The 22,147-nt window shown below is 39.2% G+C and overlaps 2 protein-coding genes across 4 annotated transcripts in view; one reads left to right on the top strand and one right to left on the bottom strand.

The window, feature by feature from the left end:
* Positions 1-22,147, bottom strand: part of LOC136871757 (rho-associated protein kinase 1) — a 166,787-nt gene that overhangs the window by 22,863 nt on the left and 121,777 nt on the right. The window lies entirely within an intron of this gene.
* Positions 1-22,147, top strand: part of qua (villin like protein quail) — a 315,565-nt gene that overhangs the window by 256,161 nt on the left and 37,257 nt on the right. For both annotated transcript variants that reach the window (XM_067145307.2, XM_067145306.2), the window contains exons 6-8: positions 2,888-3,169; positions 13,160-13,400; positions 15,554-15,804. In XM_067145307.2, coding sequence (XP_067001408.2) covers positions 2,888-3,169; positions 13,160-13,400; positions 15,554-15,804 — 774 coding nt within the window. The remainder of the gene's footprint in view (positions 1-2,887; positions 3,170-13,159; positions 13,401-15,553; positions 15,805-22,147) is intronic.

Genomic DNA, 22,147 nt, shown 5'->3' with positions numbered 1-22,147 from the left:
ATGACCTGCGAAGCCTCGTTCCTTCCCCTGCCAGATCTTGGGTTCCATGCCTCATGTTCAGTAAACCATACATCTTGCTGTGACAACATCATGGTTGCTTAACTTGGGATTAAGTAGTGCAGTGGTTTTCGTTGCCTTCTGCCGCCCCTGACCTGGGGAACAGATGCCCTCTGTAACCACCCCTAACCTGGAGAACAGACACTACATGGATTGTTTTTTGTGGTTTACTCCACTAGGTTCTTCTGCTCTCTCAGCTGTTGGGAATGAGATTCCTCTTCTGCCTCTAAGACCGTTAACCAGATTTTACCTGTAATCCTGGCCCTAACAAGGTGCTACCAGCCAGGCCAACTGGATCAAGGTCTTTTAAAGACGTGTTACTCCTCTATCACTCGCCCTCTGTCCTGACTTGTAACAGGCAAAGCCTGGCTTCTCAAAATAATGGGTCCAGGTTGGTGGGGTTATTTTATTGTTAACTGCATTTTATTCTATTGACTCTGTTTTAGTTTGTGTTTTTTAAACTTCTAATTTGAATTATACATATGATTGCACCTCAAAGCAATGCCTTATTCTACTGTAATCTATATTTTCTATTATTCTGTCAGAAAATAAGGCATTGCAAATTAGATCCACTGATTATTTTAAATTCATAATCATTTTTCATCATCATTCTTTTTAAATTCTAGTCAGTGGATACATTTAAAAAAATCAATTATCATGTTAGGTTCCTTTAAACAACAAGCATCATCGTCATTGTCGTCATCATCATCATCATCATCACTATAATGCATATAGAGGTAGACCCTTTCATTTGAGAATTAAATGATCTTTGTCTTCGAGGCAGGGACCAAAGATCTTCACTAGTCGAATTACTCGTAGGTTTGTCTCTGCTGTAGTATCACCATGCTGGACCACCCTAAGCTTTCCTCAGGCCACATTTTTAAAATCTGACTTATTCATAAATTAGCTTCAACAAACTGAAGAACCTAAAAGTTATAAAGTCATTTTTCATAGATATGATTTCCTTGCTTAAATCTTTGTGAAAGTGATCAACAACTTTTTTTTTTGCTTCAGGTGCAGAAAAATTCAGGGATATGTGTTTCTGGCCTTCCCTATCAGAAAAATAATCCTGCTCTTAATAAAGAATTTATTTCAGCCAGTGGCCATACAGTATACTTAAATTACATAATTAGGTTAAACAGAATTTTGTTAGTCCGATCTGCTTCTTGCCGACCCGGTGGTGTAGGGGTAGCATGCCTGCCTCTTACCCGGAGGCCCTGGATTCGATTCCTGGCCAGGTCAGGGATTTTTACCTGGGTCTGAGGGCTAGTTCAAGGTCCACCAGCCTACGTGATTAGAACTGAGGAGCTATCTGATGGTGAGATAGCGGCCCTGGTCTAGAAAGCCAAGAATAACGGCCGAGAGGATTCGTCGTGCTGACCACACGACACCTCGTAATCTGCAGGCCTTCGGGCTGCGTAGTGGTCGCTTGGTAGACCCAGGCCCTTCAGGGCTATAGTGCCATGGGGTTAGATCTGCTTCTTAGTTCAAGTCACAACATGACATATGTCGCAAGTCTCCTAGCACAATACACAAATAAATTCCTTGTTCAGTGTGTGAAAAGTAGGTAGACCCAGGCCCTTCAGGGCTGTAGTGCCATGGAGTTAGATCTGCTTCCTAGTACAGGTCACAACATGACATATGTCACAAGTCTCCTAGCACAATACACAAATAAATTCCTTATTCAGTGTTTGAAAAGTTTTATTGGTGCACACTCAATGATGAAAACCGATGTGCCTAAGTACATAGTCTACCTTCATCCAGTCTGTACTAGTTTGTATCGGAGTTCTTCTACGTAGAAAAGTTATCTTGTGAGCTCACAACATAATCTTGATGGAGTAAATTTATACGGGCATAGTAGCTTTTTAATGTAAATTGCTTTCACATTTTCAATCTTGAAGATTTCTTTTGGTGAGATATTCCTATAACAATTCTAGTCTGTACATGATTATTGGTGATGTTTTTGCATGGAATAGCTTCATTGCTACTTCAACCGAAAGCTTGCATAAAATTAAGATGTCATTCATTGCTATTACCGCTGCAGCCACTCTATCCTTGATATGTTTGGTATAAGTATTTCATCATGTCTGTATTGTAATGCTCAGATATTTAAACTTGCTTACAATTTGCATAGTTTCTCCTCCATTCTTGTAGCAAATTTTCTCGGTTAATGCTGTTCTGTCTTCAATGCGGAAAATCATCTGTACCATCTTCTGCTGATTAATTCTGAATTTATTCTCCTCTGCCTATATATTCAACTTGTTGAAAGCAGTCTGTATTTTCTCGGGTGTTTTTCGATATGAGTACCATGTCATCTGCATACTTGTACTGTACATATGTATCTCATCGCTTTTGTCCTTTATTTTGTGTAGTAGGTCTGAGACCGTTATATTGAACAGTATGAGACTCAGTAGGTCACACTGTAGTGCTCCATTCATCTGCGTTATTGGGTTCAGGAGAGAGAGAGAGAGAGAGAGGGAGGGGGGGGGGTTATGGCTTAAACTGATGTAATTATAAGCAAGAAGGTTCTTGCTGATGTTCATTAAAGGATTCGTGTGTCCTATTATAGTTCCCAATTTTACCAGCAGTTTTTCCCTATCCACTAGGTCAAACGCTGCGGTGTAGTCTACGAAGATCGCATAAAGTTTCCACTTTGAGTGTCTTCACGGCAGCCTCTATGTCATCAATTATATTCTTTGTTAGAGAGAGAAAAAGAGAGTGATTTATATAATATATATGCCATTTTGTAATTACCGTATTTTCCTTTTATAAAGATAATGCACCTTGTTAATTTCCCTTTCTCTAATGCTTCTGTTCCCTTCTTCTGCAGGTGGCCTCCAAGTTACGAGACGAGCATGGTGCCAGTTCTATTGTGTTTGTAGACGAAGGTCAAGAACAGAATCTACCAGCTTGTGAGAAGAGAATATTCAACAGTTTCTTGAAGCTAAACGAACGCACGATAAAGTCAGCCGACGAAGCAGGAGAAGATGAGGTAGTTGAGGAAGTCATCAGAGGGAGCTTGACCCTCTACCACTGCACTGATGATGATGGCACATATAAGGTCACAGAATTGAAATCAGGACCTCTTCAACAATCTGATCTTAACTCTGATGTAAGTGAATTTGAAATTTGTTTGAAAACCTTTACTGTAAAATTTTATATTGACATCAGTGTTGCACAGATAAAAAAGTAATTACCCCTTTCTTTTTTGCCAGATGGGGGTAGGAAAGGGTTAGAAATTGACGCAAGTGTGATAAACTGATATAATTTGAAAACAATATCCCCTACCCATGGGTAAATAATGCAAGTATCGAGCTCAAATTATTATTATTATTATTATTATTATTATTATTATTATTATTATTATTATTATTATTATTATTATTATTATTATTATTTTACGATGATGATTGTTATTATTATTATGACTTGCAACGTATGGCTAGGAAGGGTTTATATCCATGTAGTATTATTATTTACGTAGTCGGATGATCGCATTGTTTGTGAGGTTAGGTCATGAAACCTGTGCTGTATACAGACATTTATATAAGTTCAGTTAATGTAAGAACCTATAATTAATAGTATTTAATTTATTATTACCTGTATATATGATTTGTAATCCACTACAAGTATTGTGAAACACACTGTAACATCCAGAATGGCACTAGGAAGACGAGAACTATGGAGAATATTCTTTACATTATAACCATGTTGTTAGGCACTTGAGAATTTACAGAAGGTATTTTGTAACATATCTTTCTACAAGCCTGGCCAGGTACATAAATAAGGAGGTGGTCTTGATGGTGGAGACGAGTTACTGTTTAGTTGGAGTTATTGTTTAACAGGAGTTGTTTTGGTCAGACGTGTGTCGTGCTAGCGAGTGTTTGAAGTATGTGAATTGGTTTAGTAAAGTTGGTAGTTGATATGCAGTGGTTGCAGTCTCCATGTGCTTCATGATAGGCAGTTGTTAAAAATGGTGGTTTGTTGATGTTCTCATAGTGAAGTGTTTTGTTTGTTATAAAGTGATTAAGGTTGTGTGTGTTTAATTTGTAAATAATTGTAAATAAATCCATGTACACTAGTTGAAAGCATTTTGTGTGCGTCATTGTGGCGACCGTGACGAGGACGTAAGAGTTTACGAGTGAATACGAGTGTAGTGCGAAATAGATCAAAATGCAAGTGACACTAGGAAATACGTTGGTACATCAACTGAAAGATGAACTGACCAAGAGAAATCTCCCAACAAACATGAAGAAGAAATCACTGCAGACGTAGTTATGGGAAGATCTCACTGAAAACTGAGAAGATCCCGAAAAAGTTTTTCACTGAAGTCGACGAAGATTCAGACGAAACATAGGAAAATTAGGTAAATATGACCAAAGTGTGCTCTAAGTTAATGAACATGATACGGACAATCAATTCTACCTTAACGGCAGCATTTCATGTAAATGACAAAATTTCAGACGTAAATGACAAACTTTCAGACAAAATTTTTCAAGATAACTCAGTTTTAACTGGACAAATATCACAAGTGTACACGCAGATTTACCAAGTAGAACAGGGCCTAGTATGAAAAATTTCAACTGTGAATGACAACATTTCAGCGCAAATTAGCAACGTCACCAATCAATTAACGCAGCAGATATTGGACAACAGGTCAAAACTGGGACAGGTTGAACAGCTGGAAGGGGACATCTCGAACCTCAAGGAGGAGGTGGAAATCCAGGTTTCTGGCATAAAGCAACAGGTTGAAAGCTGTATCTCTGCCGTCGATGGAAATTTTGGGAGCCGTATTTCTGCTGTTGAAGGAAGATTAGTAAACCGGATTTCGAGCATCAAGGGAGATGTGCAGAATATAATGGAAAGCATCCTTCACGCAGTTGAAGATAGATTAACTCAAACAGGATGTACCGCCACACCTCTAACACCCTCAAACCTAACCGGCAATACAGGACACCTAGACCCGAAGGTGATTATAGAGAGCCTTCTGGATTACCACGGGTGACGAAGAGAACCCAACTAGCTTTGTCGAGGGATCGGTCAGTATATTAGGAAGGGCTAATCTACCAGAGGACATCTTCATGCAACTCATCACACCGCATTTAAAGGGGCAAGCTGTCACTTGGTGAAATAACTTGAAGGGCTTAAATTTAAACTGGACGGACTTCAAGAGGGAATACGTCGCTAGGTTTAATTCCGAAGGGGTGAAGATCTCCATGAAAAGAAAGCTACTGACTGAGGCACAACCCACTGGCATGAGAGCTAGCGCCTTCATCCCACAGAAGTACCAACTCTTGAAGCGTCTGCACCTGGAAGGAAGCAAAAACGAGATCTTACCAGACATTACAGAGCTACTCCACGATATGATCCGACCCCTAGTGAAAGTATCACAACCGAGATCCTTTGATGATCTACGTAGAATCATCGCCCAGTTGGAGGAGGAACACAAGATCAAAGCTACAGAAGAGACCAGCATAGTTAGGAAGTGCTACCAGTGTGGAAGAGTGGGACACCTGAAGAACAAGTGCCCAGCCTTGACGTTGGAAAACTAGGTCTGGCCCATTCTGGATTGAGGGGGGGATGGGACCGGAAACAGGAATACATCTCAAGACATGACAGACAAGCAACCCTGGTCAAGTAGGAGAGGGATCGGTCAGATCATGAGTAGAAAAGGTCATGATATTCTGGTGGAATCATGGAAGTCAACGTAGACCTGGGAGATATCCAGTTAACACATCTTCAACCAAATGAAGAAGAGGAGCTGAGATGCACCTTAAGGGACTTTCTGGAAGTCCTCACCAATAAAATAGGATAGACTACCATGGTAACACACACCACTGAATGCAGCACCTTCTCACCCATCAAGCAATGTCTATATCCAATCAATCCGGATAAGCGCAACTTTGTCATCCAGAAGATTCAAGAGATGTAAGAGCAAGGTCTCATTGAGCCCTCTACATCCTGGTGGGCTTCACCTATCGTCCTACCGAAAAAGAAGAATGGGCAGTATCGACTGTGTGTGGACTCCTACAAGTTGAACGAGAAGACCGTTAGTGACGCCTAACCCATGCCTGACCTGAAAGACTCGTTGAAACAAGTGAGTGGATCTAGGATATTCAGCACACTGGATCTCAACTCCGGATACTGCCAAGTGGAGGTCGAGGTAAGTTCTAGACCACTGACCGCCTTCATGACACCGGGAGGATTGTATCACTTTACAGTAATGCCTTTTGGATTGAAGAATGCTCCTGCCACCTTCATGTGACTGATGGATGAGGTATTATCAGGATATGTTGGAGATTTTTGCCAAGTGTATCTCAATGACATCTTAATTCACAGCAAGAATTTTCAAGAAAACCTGGTAAATCTGAGGAAAGTACTGGAATGACTGTAAATTCATGGAATGGCTTGCCAACAAGAGAAATGCCACTTTTCTCAGTCCCGCGTAGAATATCATGGCCATGTCACTAACATCTGAAGGCTTAGAAACGCAACCGGAGAAGAAACGAGGTATCTAAGAAGCTGAACGCCCGCGGACCAAGCGATAAAAATGCCAGTTCCTTGGCTTGTGTGGATGGTACAAGCAGCTTCGTGCCACACTTTGAAGAAAAGGCAATATCACTCACCGATCTACTCCATAACAACTGCCAGGTCCGATGGACCAGCAAGGAAGAGGCAGCATTACAAGGTATTAAGGTTGCAATATGCAATGCTCCCTGTCTAGCCCATCCCGACCCTCAACGGAAGATGTGCCTGCAGATGGATGCCAGCGACTCCGCACTAGGAGCGGTGTTATTCCAGGAGAGGATTGACGGTGGAAGGGACATCATTGAGTATGCCAGCAGAAAACTACCTCCCGCCGAACAATACTACTACACTGCCGAGAAGGAGCCATAGCCGTGATGTGAGCCATGGGCAAATTCAAAGGCTACTTGGAGGGAAGGAAGTTCCAGCTCTACACCAATAATGCTGCTCTCAAATGGTTGAACTCAGTTTCTGGCTCAAAATCTAAATTGATGTGATGGGCTCTATTAATCGCAGAACTTGATTTCGATGTGTGCCACGTCCCAGGACTGACGAGCATAGGAGAAGAAAGCTTATCTAGGCACCCGGCGATGGAACCTGAAGTTAGGAGCACCATTGTCGAGAGGGAGTTCCCGCGAAAACACCAGAGTGAGCCTAAGGAACCTGTCCTTATGACCATCAAGAAGGACCTTAATCTGAGAGTAATCAAACAGTGGCAAGACAAGCCCTGTAGGACCATGACGCAGTGGATTAGGAGATAGAACACCGATAGTCGACTCGTCCCGAGGGAATTCAAGATGTGCTACAAGAACTACCGTGTTGACGGAGGACTCTTGATGTACAGATCTCACCTCTCCAACATGCCTGCAGTTGTGGTGATCCCCAGACAGCACACGACGGACATCCTCAAGAAGTTCCAAGACAGCACTGAAGCCAGACATCCAGAAGGCAAAGAAACGTATCAGTCTCTCCGACAAAGATTCTTCTGGGTCAACATGCAGAAAGATATCCTGGACTATGTGAAGGGGTACCACATCTATGACTGCACCAAGGCGAGCAACAGGAAGGAAGATTCCAGTCAGTGAGGAAGATGGCCACAATGCCCTTGGGAGATCATAGCCCTGGACTTGATGGGTCCATACTCTAGAACACGACGGGGTAAAACAGGACTCCTAGTAATCACCAACCTCTTCACAAGATGGATTGAGGCCTTTCCAATACCAGAAGCCACAACGGGATGCATCACCAGCCTTCTACAAGATGACGCAATGACGCATCAACCATATCACTACCTATTCCTCAGCGGAGCTGTTCCTTGGTTGACAGCTGTACGGCACCGGGGATTGGGAGATTCGTCCACCACCCACTTCTGGTCAAGATGATGCAGCTGTTTCCCTGGCAGAGTGGCAGCAGCAGCAGCAGCAGCAGCAGAACATCAAGGAGAAGCAAGCTTTGGCCAAGAAAAAATCCCTTACCCAGGCCAAGGCTCAAGATGTTGAAGAGTCCCAGATCTTCCTACCAGGCCAACAAGTACTATGACGTAACCACCCAGTCAGTAATAAGACTGGAGGGTTTCACGCAGTTCTCGCACCTAAGTGGGTTGGTCCCGTTGAGGTGGATAAGCAGCTGGGCCATGGGATTTACTTACTAAAGACCAAACCTCCTGTCAAGGTCCACGCATCGGAGTTGCGGTGAGTCACCCAACCGCTGCGCATGCAGAGTAAGCCTAGTACTGCCATAGGTCCACCTCGAGGAGAGGCTACTAATGACACAGCACAATCTGGTCATGAGGAGAATGCATCGACTAGCATCGAGGAAGAGGCTGTCAGCGAGGCAACCCCGACCCCTGACACGGCATGATCCGGTCAAGAGGAGGAGAGCACATCCAGATGTCGGGGAAGATACAATCTACGACCAAGGCAAAGTCGACGAGTGTGACAGACTGTGGAAATTGTTTCAAGTTATAGGCGGATATAGACACAAGTGCAATAAACTGATACAACTAAAAAATAGTATTCTCTTACGCATGGGTAAATAATGGTAAATAATGCAAGTATGAGCTCGAATGATTATTATTATTACTTTACGGTTATGATAGTTATTATTATGACCTGTAATGTATGGCTATGAAGTGTTTACATCTTTGTATTATTATTATTATTATTATTATTATTATTATTATTATTATTATTATTATTATTATTAATGTAGCCTGATGAATGCATTGTTTGTGAGGTTAGGTCATGAAACATGTGCTGTATATAGACATGTATATAAGTTTAGTTAATGTAAGAACCTGTAATTAATAGTATAGAATTTGTTATTACCTCTATATACATGATTTGTAAACCACTACAGTATTTTGAAACATACTGTAACATCCAGAATGGCACTAGGTAGATGAGAACTATGGAGAATTAATTGAGGGATGTTCCACCAATCAACACAATATATAAATCATAATATTTATTAAGTGAAAACCGGTTTCCATTCCCTTGGAATCATCATCAGTTCACATTAAAATAAATCAATCAAAGGATCTTAACAACAATCAACATGAAATCTGACCTTAAATATATTTACAATGGTTGACATGGGTTATATGACATAAAACACATTGATAATTACAGAACATCCTAGGATCCAGGTCACAGATGACTGCAGTGCGTTTGTACAATGCTGAACAGTGCTTTAAGATAATGCATAAAAACTTGAATTTACCATACTAGAAGGTATTTTGTAACATATCTTTCTACAAGCCTGGCCAGGCACATATATAAGGAGGTGGTCTTAATGGTGGAGACGAGTTACTGTTTAGTTGGAGTTATTGTTTAACAGGAGTTCATTTGGTCAGATGTGTGTCGTGCTAGCGAGTGTTTGAAGTATGTGAATTGGTTTAGTAAAATTGGTAGTTGACATGCAGTGATTGCAGTCTCCATGTGCTTCATGATTAGCAGTTGTTAAAAATGCTGGCTTGGTGATGTTCTTGGAGTGAAGTGTTTTGTTTGTGTTACATTGATTAAGGTTATGTGTGTTTAATTTGTAAATAATTGTAAATCAATCCGTGTACGCAAGATGACAGCATTATGTGTGCGCCAGTGTGGATACTTTAATAGCCATGGCATTTGCCTGGTATGAAAGTAGAAAATAGAAAGGAAAAACATCTTTGACAAAAAAAATAGAAGATGAACTAGAGAAAGAACAATTTGGTATTAATAGCAATAACTGACTTTCCTGTTTTAGAACATTTATAACATTATAATGAAACTTCTGTTCGAGCACAAAATGCATTGTTTTTTCACAGCAAATTATGACTTGCACTTAAGACACATTTAGAGTTGTTGTTGTTGTTGTTGTTGTTGTTGTTGTTGTTGTTGTTGTTGTTGTTGTTGTTGTTGTTGTTGTTGTTGTTGTTGTTGTTGTTGTTGTTGTTGTTGTTGTTGTTGTTGTTGTTGTTGTTGTTGTTGTTGTTGTTGTTGTTGTTGTTGTTGTTGTTGTTGTTGTTGTTGTTGTTGTTGTTGTTGTTGTTGTTGTTGTTGTTGTTGTTGTTGTTGTTGTTGTTGTTGTGACCATTTTTATGTTGCACTACATAGAGAGGTTTTCAGTACAGTGGGAGAGGGGAGGAAGAAAGAAAGGAAATGGCTGTGGCTTTAATTTAACCATTTGCAATTGTATGTCGGATGTGTATCGACATGTTTATCCCAAATCTATTAAAATTACTATTTAAAATAGTTCTGTTGGGTCCACCTTGTGAATACACTTTTAATGATTGAAAATTATTTATTCTATCATAGATATTTCAGAACAATATGCATTCCCTTCAACAAAAACTATTTTAAACAGTTTCTTTAATAGGTTTAGACAAGTCAGTACAAAATCAAATAAAATACCTATCATGGTTAAGTTTATCAACAATGTTTATTCCATGAACAGTGCATGTTAACAGCATCATTTAAGCTTTTAGCAACTCTTGCACAGTATTATGTCTGCAAAGTACCAGTTTATAGTCAGTGGTATGTATTTTTTTCAGTCAAGATTAGGGGCCACTGAACGAGGAGCCAAACTTCATCTGGGTACACACTCAGAATATTACACAGGACTGTGCTAAGTGCAGTAATAGACAAAACAAAGAAAGGCGAAGAAAAATCCACATCTTCTTCAAAATCTTTGCAATGAAACAAGGCCTTCATCAGTATGTTTGCTTTGAGATATACTAAACAGATGGTAAAAGTAAATAACAAAAGTACTGTATACATACAAATTCTTCATTTTAAGATGTACGTAACCATATAAAGACCTTTATTTCAGTTTCTGGTCAGTTTTAACTGTTAGAATAGAGAGCACTACACCCATACTTTTCCAGAAAAATAAAAACAATATCGTATTACGCACACATGATATGTTGGCAATTGTGTACACCGTTTTATGTACAAATTATATACACATTACTGGTTACACATCAAATGAACCACCATCTTGGACACAATCAACTACAGAACACTTGTCAAGAACACATGTGGTGCCAACACAACATAACCACTTCAACGGTAAAACCACAACATGAGTTCACATACTTAACTCGACTAACGATTCTCACTAACAACTTGACTCAACAACCCAAGACTGCCCTTTTATATACCTTGCCTGGCCAGCCTTCCAGAAAAGTATGATACAACATAATTTATTGTATCTTCTCTAGTCTCCAAGAACCTATATACAAATAAATAGAATATTCTGTAAAACTCAAGAGACAAAGGTGCCTTGTTTTAGACTCTTACCCTGTGTTGCATAACATTACATTGTATCTATACATCATATTTACAGGTAGCAATAAATTATGTACTATGAATTACATTTTCTTATGTTAAATAAAGTCATATTAATAAACATACAGCCGAAGTATCGTGACATAACCTCACATGTTCTGTTACACAAGACAGATCATACAACACACGAATAATAAATGACATGACCATGATTTATACCAAATAAAGTCTGTACATAACTACATAGATAATGATGATGATAATAATAATAATAATAATAATAATAATAATAATAATAATAATAATAATAACAACAACAACAACAACAACACCTACTAATTGAGCTCGATATTTTCGCTAATTACCCATGGGTTTAGAGAATTGTTTCCAAGTTATACTAGTCCATTCCACGCTTGCATCAACAGGTAGAGTTGTGTAACCAGACAAACTTACTTGAGTGTTAAGGGTAAACAGTATCCTGGAGTATTTGTCTGGAGTGAAAATAGGAAAACATGGAAAACAGAAAACAAATCAGGGCTGTTCACAGCGGTTTGAACCACTTTTATTTACTTTTCATTTAGTATGCACAGTGAGTCTTTGTCAATATTGTGAAAGAAATCAAAAGGACCCTTGTAGTTTTCAATGTAAAAATGGAAGCTCAAAGCATTAGTGCCGCTAGATAGTATAAACTGCCTAAACTAGGTGTAGGTCTCAAAATCTATCTGAATGAGACGGGTTAAATCCTCAAATGGCACCAACGGAATTTCTGCAGTTTTATATGAAAACCGTAAGAAAACAGTAGCAGCACTGTAGTGAGGTATACTAGACAAGATGAGGAGTGGGGTAGTTTCCTATTGCTTTCTCTTTCTTTGCTAGTTGATTTACATTGCACCTATTCAGACATGGTGACTACAGGATAGGACAGGGCTAGGGCTGGAAAGCAAGTGATTGTGGCCTTGGTTAAGGTATAACCCTAACATTTGCCTGGTGGGAAAATGGAAAACCGTGAAAAACTGCCTTCAGGGTTACCGAAATGCAAACTTAAAGCTACACGCCTTGAGCTGAGCAACCAGCTCTCTTGGTCATTTCTTCCTCACCGAGTCAGAATGTACTATTGCAGCGTAACTGACCATATGATTAACACCTTTCATAACATCAATGCACAATAGTCATACTTCAGCAGCTTTCATATTAATTGCAGCCATAAATGAGACTGACTCAGTCCAGGGGTATTTGACAGTGCTCAAATAAGTCAGCCTCATGTTGGTAGATTTACAGGCACATAAAAGAACTCCTGTAGGACAAAATTTTGGCACCTTCTCCAAAAAATGTAAAAAGTAGTTAGTGGGACGTAAAACCAATAACATTATTATTTATGAGACTGACACTTCAATACAGTTATACAGGTTGTATCTAAACATTTTAACAAACATAGAAGGTGATTCCTTGGATGTCCCTTTATATTGTGTACCTTTGGTAGTGTTCTTTTAGGGACATCAAGGTTGGAATCGGCAACTCTGTGGGAATCCTGTGTTTAATCTGTTTTTCTCTTTTTCAAACAAGTGAATGCACACCATCTATGCAGTCATTTCTGTTTCACTTCCAAAATCTCTTAGGAACTGTTGACCATGATATCCTAAGTCTTTGAAATGAAGCAGCAATGAGCAGGACATTAATTTGTTTCCTTTTATCTAAGAATTAACACCATTTTCAATCAACCTTGTTACCCGCCAGTAACCACACTGTTAGCCGAGAATCTAAAACAGTTATAGTATAGTAAAATATTACATGCTTCATTGTGAAACTTCTAGGACTCTTTCATCATCGATAATGGTGCAGCTGGAAGTTGGGTGTGGATCGGACGCAGAGCTTCTCCTAAGGAACGTGTGGAAGCTGTAAGGAATGCCCATGGGTTCATTACCAAGAAGGGATATCCACCTACTACTCCCATCACCAGGGTAATTGATGGAGGAGAGCCTACCGAATTCAAAATGCTCTTCACCTCATGGAAGGAGAGGAACCAGACTGTTGGACTGGGCAAGCAGAATTCATGTAATTGTCATACTCTTGTTGTGAAAGTTGAATAATATCATCATCACCATCACACAAATGAGGTTATGTATATAACAGAAAACAATTGTTCATGTATAGGTCACGTATTTAGGTTTAATCACATATTAGAGGTTAGGTTATGTTTATTGCTTGCAATTAATTTTTCATGTGTTCAAAGTCATTCAGGAAACTTCTGGTTAAGGTTACATCATGCCTATCACTTATAAATAACCATCCATGTTTTCCAAGTTGTTCAGGAAAACCCCCCTAATATTCTACGTGTTTCTAGATATTCTTAGATTAGTGCCATAGTGACAAACTAGTTTCAAGACAATTCTTTTTTTTTTTCTAATGGCTTTACATCGCACCGACACATATAGGTCTTATGGCAACGATGGGATATGAAATGCCTAGGATTTGGAAGGAAGCGGCCATGGCCTGAATTAAGGTACAGCCCCCAGCAATTGCCTGGTGTGAAAATGGGAAACCACGGAAAACCATCTTCAGGGCTGCCGACAGTGGGATTCGAACCCACTAGCCCATTACGTAGTAGTTACGTAGAGAGTGAAAAGGTTAGCACAGGATAGGCTTGTATGGAAAGCTGCATCAAACTAGTCCATGGACTGATGACTCAGACAACAACAACAACATGTGAGAAACACCACAGGTTTGGCTGTTGCCCGTGATTAGTATCACTATGTGAGGAAAACCATGGATTTGCGTTGCCTGAGTAGTACCATTATGTGAAGAACACCATGGGTTTGTGTTGCCTGTGGGTATTACCGGCTCCATGGCTAAATGGTTAGCGTGCTGGCCTTTGGTCACAGGGGTCCCGGGTTCGATTCCCGGCAGGGTCGGGAATTTTAACCACCAATGGTTAATTTCGCTGGCATGGGGGCTGGGTGTGTATGTCGTCTTCATCATCATTTCATCTTCATCACGATTCGCAGGTCACTTACGGGAGTCAAATCAAAAGAACTGCACCTGGTGAACCACACTTGTCCTCAGACACTCCCGGCACTAAAAGTCATACGCCATTTCGTTACCATAATGTGTGATACACTGTGGGTCTACATTGCCTATTTTTAGTACCACTACAGTGAGCAACACCATGAGTATATGTGGTGCGTGATTTGTTCCACTATGTGAGGAACACCACGGAAATACCGGTGCCCGTGATTAGTGCCACTATGTGAGTAACACCATGGGACTACGTTGCTTGTGAGTAGTACTCTTATGTGTGAAACACCATGGGTTTGTGTTACCTGTGAGTGGTGCCATTATGTGAGACATACCATGAGTTTACATTTACCTGAGATTATTATCACCATGAGTCCATGCTACCTGTGATTAGTACCACTATAGGAGTAACACCATGGTTCTGCTTTACCAGTGTTAACTATTAAGAGGAGCGCGCGACCTGGATTTTGGACCTCTTTGGACAACGAGCATCATCCCAGTAATTAAGGAATTGCAGACTGGATCCAATGACTGGTTTTGGATTCATGGTCAGTTTATCATCATCATTCATTTTAGAGTCTAGTCAGTGGATACATTTTGAAGTTTTAATTATCGTGTCATTTCGGTGTACATTATACCATTAGGGGCTGATGATCTAGCTGTTAGGCCCTTTTAAACATCAAACATTATCATCATCTGAATGGTCAGAGTAATTGCTTTCGGTTCAGAGGGCGCCGAGTTCGATTTCCGGCCAGGTCAGAGATTTTAACCTTAAATGGTTATTTCCCCTGGCTTGGGGACTGGGTGTTTCTTCTGTCCCAACCTTCCTGCAACTCACACACCAATAACAACACTACCCTCCTCTACAAAATCCTGCAGTTCCCGTACTCCTCTAATGAGGAGAGTCGGCCTAACGAGGGCTGCACCATGCGAGCTGAACATGGCCTCAGACACTCCCAGCAGTAAAAGCCATACGAAAAATAAATAAATAAATAAATAAATAAATAAATAAATAAATAAATAAATAAATAAATAAATAAATAAATAAATAAAAATACAAACTTGCCATCATCTTCATTGCTATGTACAGTGTTATTATGTACTACAGATGAATGTAAACATGTACCATAGTAACTTTTTTAGAGATGCCATCCTCATGTAAACTATTCTAAGGCATAAACTTTATCCTCCAGCTTCACGCATTGCTGTAACTGTTCACACTAAACTGGATGCAGCAACACTACATGAGACACCTAAGTTAGCAGCGAAGTCCCAACTGGTGGATGATGGCACTGGAGAACGCACAGTATGGAGGGTCAACCAGTTTGAGTTGGAGGAGGTGCCTGAGAAAGAACACGGCATCTTCTTCTCAGGAGACTCCTATGTGATCCTCTACTCGTACTCATCCGGAGGTACTGACAAGTACATCATCTACTACTGGCTGGTAAGTATTGGGATAAAAGGGAAGGAAGACAGCAACAAGGAGGTTCTATTTATATAATGTTTAAGGTGTGTAATTATAGGGATTTGGAGAAGGATGTAAGAAGTCTGCATTAATCCTTACTGCAAAGCATGGTTATGAGCAGCTTTATCCTCCAGCTTCACGCATGTAATCTTTACAATATCTTAGAATACAAAAATGCTAAAAAAATTTAGCTGACAAAGAGAGGCATAAATAAATGTGGTTGAATCTTACTAACTCAAACCTTGATAACTCAAATTTTTCAATAATTTGAACAGGTTGCTCAGTCCTTGAAAACATATTGACAGGTTTTAAAATAACCTATGTATTTTGATACAATTCTTAATGCAAACTTTTTGCCAGGTATGGCACTGTAATTGAAAGTAGTGGCTATTTTCTACTCGGTAATTTGAATTGTTTTGTCATTCAAACGTTTGGGACACAATGGTGTTTATCCAATAACGCATAACACATAATTGTATTTCTTTAACCTGGATTATCGTCATGCTCAGGCTGTTCCTATGGTATGTCATATATATTTTTTACAACATCATTATTAAGTTTTATATGTATTGTGTGCATACTTTTACACTTGTTTTTCTTATTTGACAGTTGATCTCAACAGGGATCCATTTTAACTGTTTAAAACTCAATGCGACAACACACTCATTTAAAATCAAATGATTTAAGAATAATTTCAACCCTGATGATGGACCTTAGAGTCTGAAAACCGGTTTTGAAATAAAATTTAGTGTGCTATAATAATTTTGTATGGCTATTTCTGGCTGAGTGCAGCCCTTGTACGGCAGACCCTCCGATGAGGGTGGGCGGCATCTGCCATGTGTAGGTAACTGGTGTTATTGTGGTAGAGGATAGTGTTATGTGCGGTGTGCGAGTTGTAGGGAAGTTGGGGACAGCACAAACACCCAGCCCCCGGGCCACTGGAATTAACCAAGGAAGGTTAAAATCCCCGACCCGGCTGGGAATCGAACCTGGGACCCTCTGAATCGAAGGCCAGTACACTGACCATTTAGCCAACAAGTCGGAGATTTAGTGTGCTGATACGACTATATATGATTAATTATAATTACTATCATCAGCACTGTTAATAAGATGGCTTTGATATTTTACAATGATTATAATGCATATTGGCCTTTATATCTTTACTATCCAGTCATGCCTCATACATACATACATACATACATACATACATACAGGAAGGCATAGGCCCTGGCACATCAGGTTATAAAATCTTTAATCATGAAAGAATGGCTGAGTTGTGACGTAAGGAACAGCTGTCCGAGGGAATGTTCTCTTCTCTACTACTCCGTGTAAGTGTGAGCGAGACAGCAAGAGAGGGGAACAAGGTCAAGTGACGTCAGCGCCATATGTATCTCACCTCCCCGTGGAAACATCTAGAAATTATTTTAATAACTTCTGAATGACTCGTTAGATAAAAATGAGACAAACACCAACATGTAGCCCACATTTCAAATGTACAATGTTGAAAATTTGAGATCAATCCACCCAATAGTTTAGAAGATATGACGAGTAGAAATTTGGAATGTATAACCACCCCTCTGTCGCCTGACCCAGGGAGCTCGCTCCCAGCAGAATATAAATAGGTCAACGACTCAAGGGTATAGTCAGTTGAAATCTACAACTCGATCATGGCTAGAAGTCATACTGCTCCGTCGCGCTTCGCGAGAGATGTGTAAGTCATATTCTAAAACTTTAAATTTGTGCGAGATCGTAGTAAGTGAAGTTTCAACCGCGTTGTGGACGTGTGAGATGTTATAAAGTTCTATCAAACCGAGTTTCGTCGTACCGGTATAAGGTTTACGGATTTTTTGAACAAGTGATCGTGCTATAGAGACTGTGCCTTTAGGTAGAACTGAGAATACCAGCGTTTAATTTACCATTCGACAGTATTATGGACTTTGTTAATTCCTCACATATTTGAACTCTGTCATGATCATTTACAATGACAAGCATAATAGGAAATTGTGCGTGATAAATTAAACCTTCAATTAGTGATAATTTCATCAGTTTTGAGATGCATTTCTAGTATACAATTACGATTGTGAACTATTTGAAGTACTATTCCACTCAAATATTCAGTAATTAATAGGACAGCGTGTGGCTAATTTCACGTTCTTCCTCGAACATTCGATTAGTGTCATAAGAAAAGAACTGAATGTTAAGGACATTTTATGGTGATATTAGGTCATACGAACTCTTATTTTGAGAACTCATTCATAAAAACCACTTAAGCAGTGAATATTAGGATTCAAGAGACTGTTCTAGAAGTGACATTAATTGCATTTATTCGAGTATTTAACGGACTGTGATAGTTATTCTTATACTGAATTTCGACATAATCTATGATAATTGTGAACTGTGCTAGTGTCTCATTTCATGTCTTATGAACTGTGTGGTGAAAGACTGTGCTTTCGACTGCGGAAGCGATTTTATTTTATTACTACAGTAACTTGACTTACAGTTCAAACTGTGACATAGACTGTGCTATTCCAAGTCACGTATTTAATGCCATAGTACAAAAGTGAGAGTCCAAAACTGTGCATTCGGACTTATTTCAGTGTGAAATGCAACTCATTAATGATAATTAATAGTCCTACAACTCACTGCATAGTGCCAATTGAACTTTCCTGTGTTTCAACATTTCTTTTTAAAACACCGGAAATCTTGACAAAGTGTCGTAATATCACACTACTTAGAATGTCATATTCAGCATGGGATTATTCATGGTGTCTTAGAGGAACATTCGTGGTATCTATGAGGGATTGATCGTGGTATCTACGACGGATTAAACGTGGTGTCGTCGTGAGATGGAACATGGTGCGCTGCTGGTGCCAAGTTTGAGTTCAGACTGTTTGCTACAGAGGTTCCTGTCACCAAGCTGCAGAGCTGTACTTCGTCCATTCTTATGAGCAGAACACAGGTGATATAAGTATATTTTACCTTTTCTTAAGTGAGGAATTACACTAAGACAATAACTGACCTTTTTGCATTCAGTCACTCAACAGTGCTACGTTTATCAAATGAAAAGTGCTTCGTAATTTTAATCGTGTGAATTCTGCTTGTAGAAGTTTTAGGATATCATTCAACAAGCCTTCAAGTCATATTTCAATGAACTTTAGGTTTCTCTTCGACGTTGTGTAAGCTGAAATCATTTCACAATAATTGGATGAACTGTAGGGCTTGTCATATAACAAGTGCACTATTTAACAATCTTGTATAATTTGCTTAGATGAACTGTAGGATTTCTTCAGCAAGTGATTGAAAATATTTAATTTGAACTATAGGAGTGCTAAAGCAAGTGTAAGCTAATATTATGCTTAAAAATTTTAGAAAGACTAGGTTTTCACCACAAGTGATGGCCTTAACCCTTTATAGGTTACTGGTACATATATGTACCGCTAGCTTTTATGGCTCATATCGTGCTTGAAACGTGCGTGATTACAGTCTTTATGAGAGACTTAGTGGTCTGAAGTTGCTTTCTTCATTAATTATCGCAATTTCTGCGAGAACGCATCTGCGACATTCATCTGTTTAAAATGTGCTAAACATGTGTACCAGAGAGTGTTAGTTCATGGGAAAGTTGTGCATTGCCAACATTGGATGTTAAAATACATTTTACTCCATTTACATTGAACTCATACCAAAGTAAGTTACTTTATAATTACTGTAGACATTATAAACTTATTAGCTGCATAACTTTCTAGAGATTTGTTACCAAAGAATGCAAGTAAATAGAGATATTAATATGCAATTGCTATCGTACTTGGAAAAATTGTGTATCGTGCCATATATTTGTTTGGCATTGTTGCACTGAGTGTTTGTTTTATTTGATATTTCTCATTTGATATGAGTACATCGAATAACTTTGATTTGAGTGGTAAAGTACTTTCCTGCAGGATATTTGCTGCTAAGATGTTATAATGTGAAGAGTGTACACACGCAATGAAAAGTGAGGTTATATTGTGCCTGAATCTTGCCAAGGAGTGAACGGACGTACAGTTTGTAAATCATATCTTTTTCAATTTATTGCAGGAATGGGTACAAAGGGAAGTTAACAGAAAATGAAATATATCATCTCATTACCGATGAAATGGCAGAAAATTCGGATGCAGGAGGAGATTCTGATGCAGAGGATTATAATCCAGCCAACAATTCAACAGCGTCAAATGTTACATCTTATTCCGATGAAGTGGGTCCAGAAGACCAGGGGGAGGAAGACAATCAAGATGAAATAGATGGCGGGGAAACTCTAAACGTTGGAAGTCACTTAGTGGAAGATGAACAGAATGAGAATTATGAAGAGGATGAGGTGGAACAATCAACCAGTGATAGTGATGATGATCTTGTGTGGGATAAGAATGGGCATATCCCTAAACATTTTTCAAGTAGTAACTTTTTACAGCCATTTGGTATTTCTCACCAGCCACAAATCAATCTAGGTAGTCCGAAACACATTTTTATGCAGATATTCACGCTTGCTTTCTTGCAACACATAGTTCAACAATCAAACTTATATGCCACACAGAAGAACTCAACCCTCAATCTGATAGTAGAAGAATTGCAGGCTTTCTTAGGAATTTTATTTATTATGAGGTTCAATAGCCTTCCAAGCATGCGACTGTACTGGAGTACTAATAAGAATCTCCACAACAGCAGAATAGCAAGTGTGATGCCAGTCAAAAGGTTCCTAAAAATATTAAGATTTATTCATCTGAAAGACAACACTGCAAGACCAAAAAAGGGGAACCAAACTATAGAACCCACAAGTTCAAACCTTTCATTGACCTTACGAACACTAACTTCAAAAAGCTATTTCATCCATCTCGATATTTATCCGTAGATGAGTCAATGGTAAAATTCAAGGGGAGGATCACTTTGAAGCAGTATATGCCAATGAAGCCCATAAAACGAGGCTTCAAGATATGGGTGACTGCATGTGCAGTTACAGGCTACTGCTTGGGCTTGTCCTTATATGAAGGAAGAGAACAAACGTCGGGGGAAGCCTGTTTAGGAGAAAGAGTAGTGACAAAACTAGCCCAAAGTTTTGAGGGACTTGGTTACTGCTTATATTTTGATAATTTTTTATTAACGTTATCATGGTAAAGAACTTGCTGCAGAAGTTGTTTGCATGTGCTACAATTAGGCAAACAAGAAGGCAATTTCCTTCACACAAACTCTTTTCTGATAAGGATCTAAAAATGGGTGAAAGTGATTATGTCATGACTGGTGACATAGGTATTTCTGAGTGGAAAGACAGAGGGAAAAAGTGTGTACATGTTATTAGTACGATGCACAATGCTAGTGAGAGTGCACATGTTCTGAGAACAAATAAAGAAGGACAACGTGAACCTGTAACATGCCAGTTTCGATCAAGGACTATAAATCTTACATGGGGGCGTTGATAATTTTGACCAGTTTCATTCAGCCTACAATGTGAGCTGGAAATCTCGGAGGTGGTGGCTGAAAATCTTTTACTACTGTCACGATGCATGCATTGTGAATGCTTATATTCTCTACAAAACGACATCATACACTGTCAGTTCCCAACATAAACCATTATCTCATCTGAAATTTTGATCAGTGCTAGCTGATGAACTAATTGGAAATTACAGTGCTAGGGTAAAGAAAGGTCCGTTGTCACAGACAGGTAGAGGAAGAAAGCGAAACAACCCAGATGGTAGATCCACCTTACCAAATAGTGAAAGACTGACAAATGTTGGTGAGTATCTTCCTGTCTTAGGGACATGGAGAAGGTGTGCTTTCTGCAGCACACAGAAAGAGCAAAAGCATTTAACCATTACATGTGCCAGCTGTGAAGTTAGCGCTATGTTTAGAATGTTTTCTACCTTTCCATAAGTCATAAATTATTCGTTGTTGTAAACAAAAGTTTATACTTCATTGTATTCATTTACACTTGCTGTTGTTTATGCCAACCATGATATATGTAGCTCTGGTTTCAGAAATGTAGACTTGAATTAAAAGTTCTATAAAAAATGTAATTGTGTTATAAAACGTGATCATTGTGAAATGAACAGAAGTTCAGGGTTTTATTACTTTTTATAATATACTGCCTTTTATATTATGTTGTTGCACATTATTTCGCAGTTATTATATTCCATTGTTTCTTCGATGAGAAAGTGGTACATATGTGTACCACTGAGCACTATGTGTAAATTTGTCACTGAATGGTCTCTGGTACATATACGTATCACCCCATATCATCGAACTAGGCACCTTCAGGATCTCATATGGCTTCATTTTACATTCAACACATCCTGGAGAC

Source organism: Anabrus simplex, chromosome 4, assembly GCF_040414725.1.
Source record: "Anabrus simplex isolate iqAnaSimp1 chromosome 4, ASM4041472v1, whole genome shotgun sequence".
Taxonomy (NCBI): domain Eukaryota; kingdom Metazoa; phylum Arthropoda; class Insecta; order Orthoptera; family Tettigoniidae; genus Anabrus; species Anabrus simplex.
The sequence above is the reverse complement of the archived record's forward strand: the minus strand, read 5'-3'. Positions and strand labels throughout refer to the sequence as shown.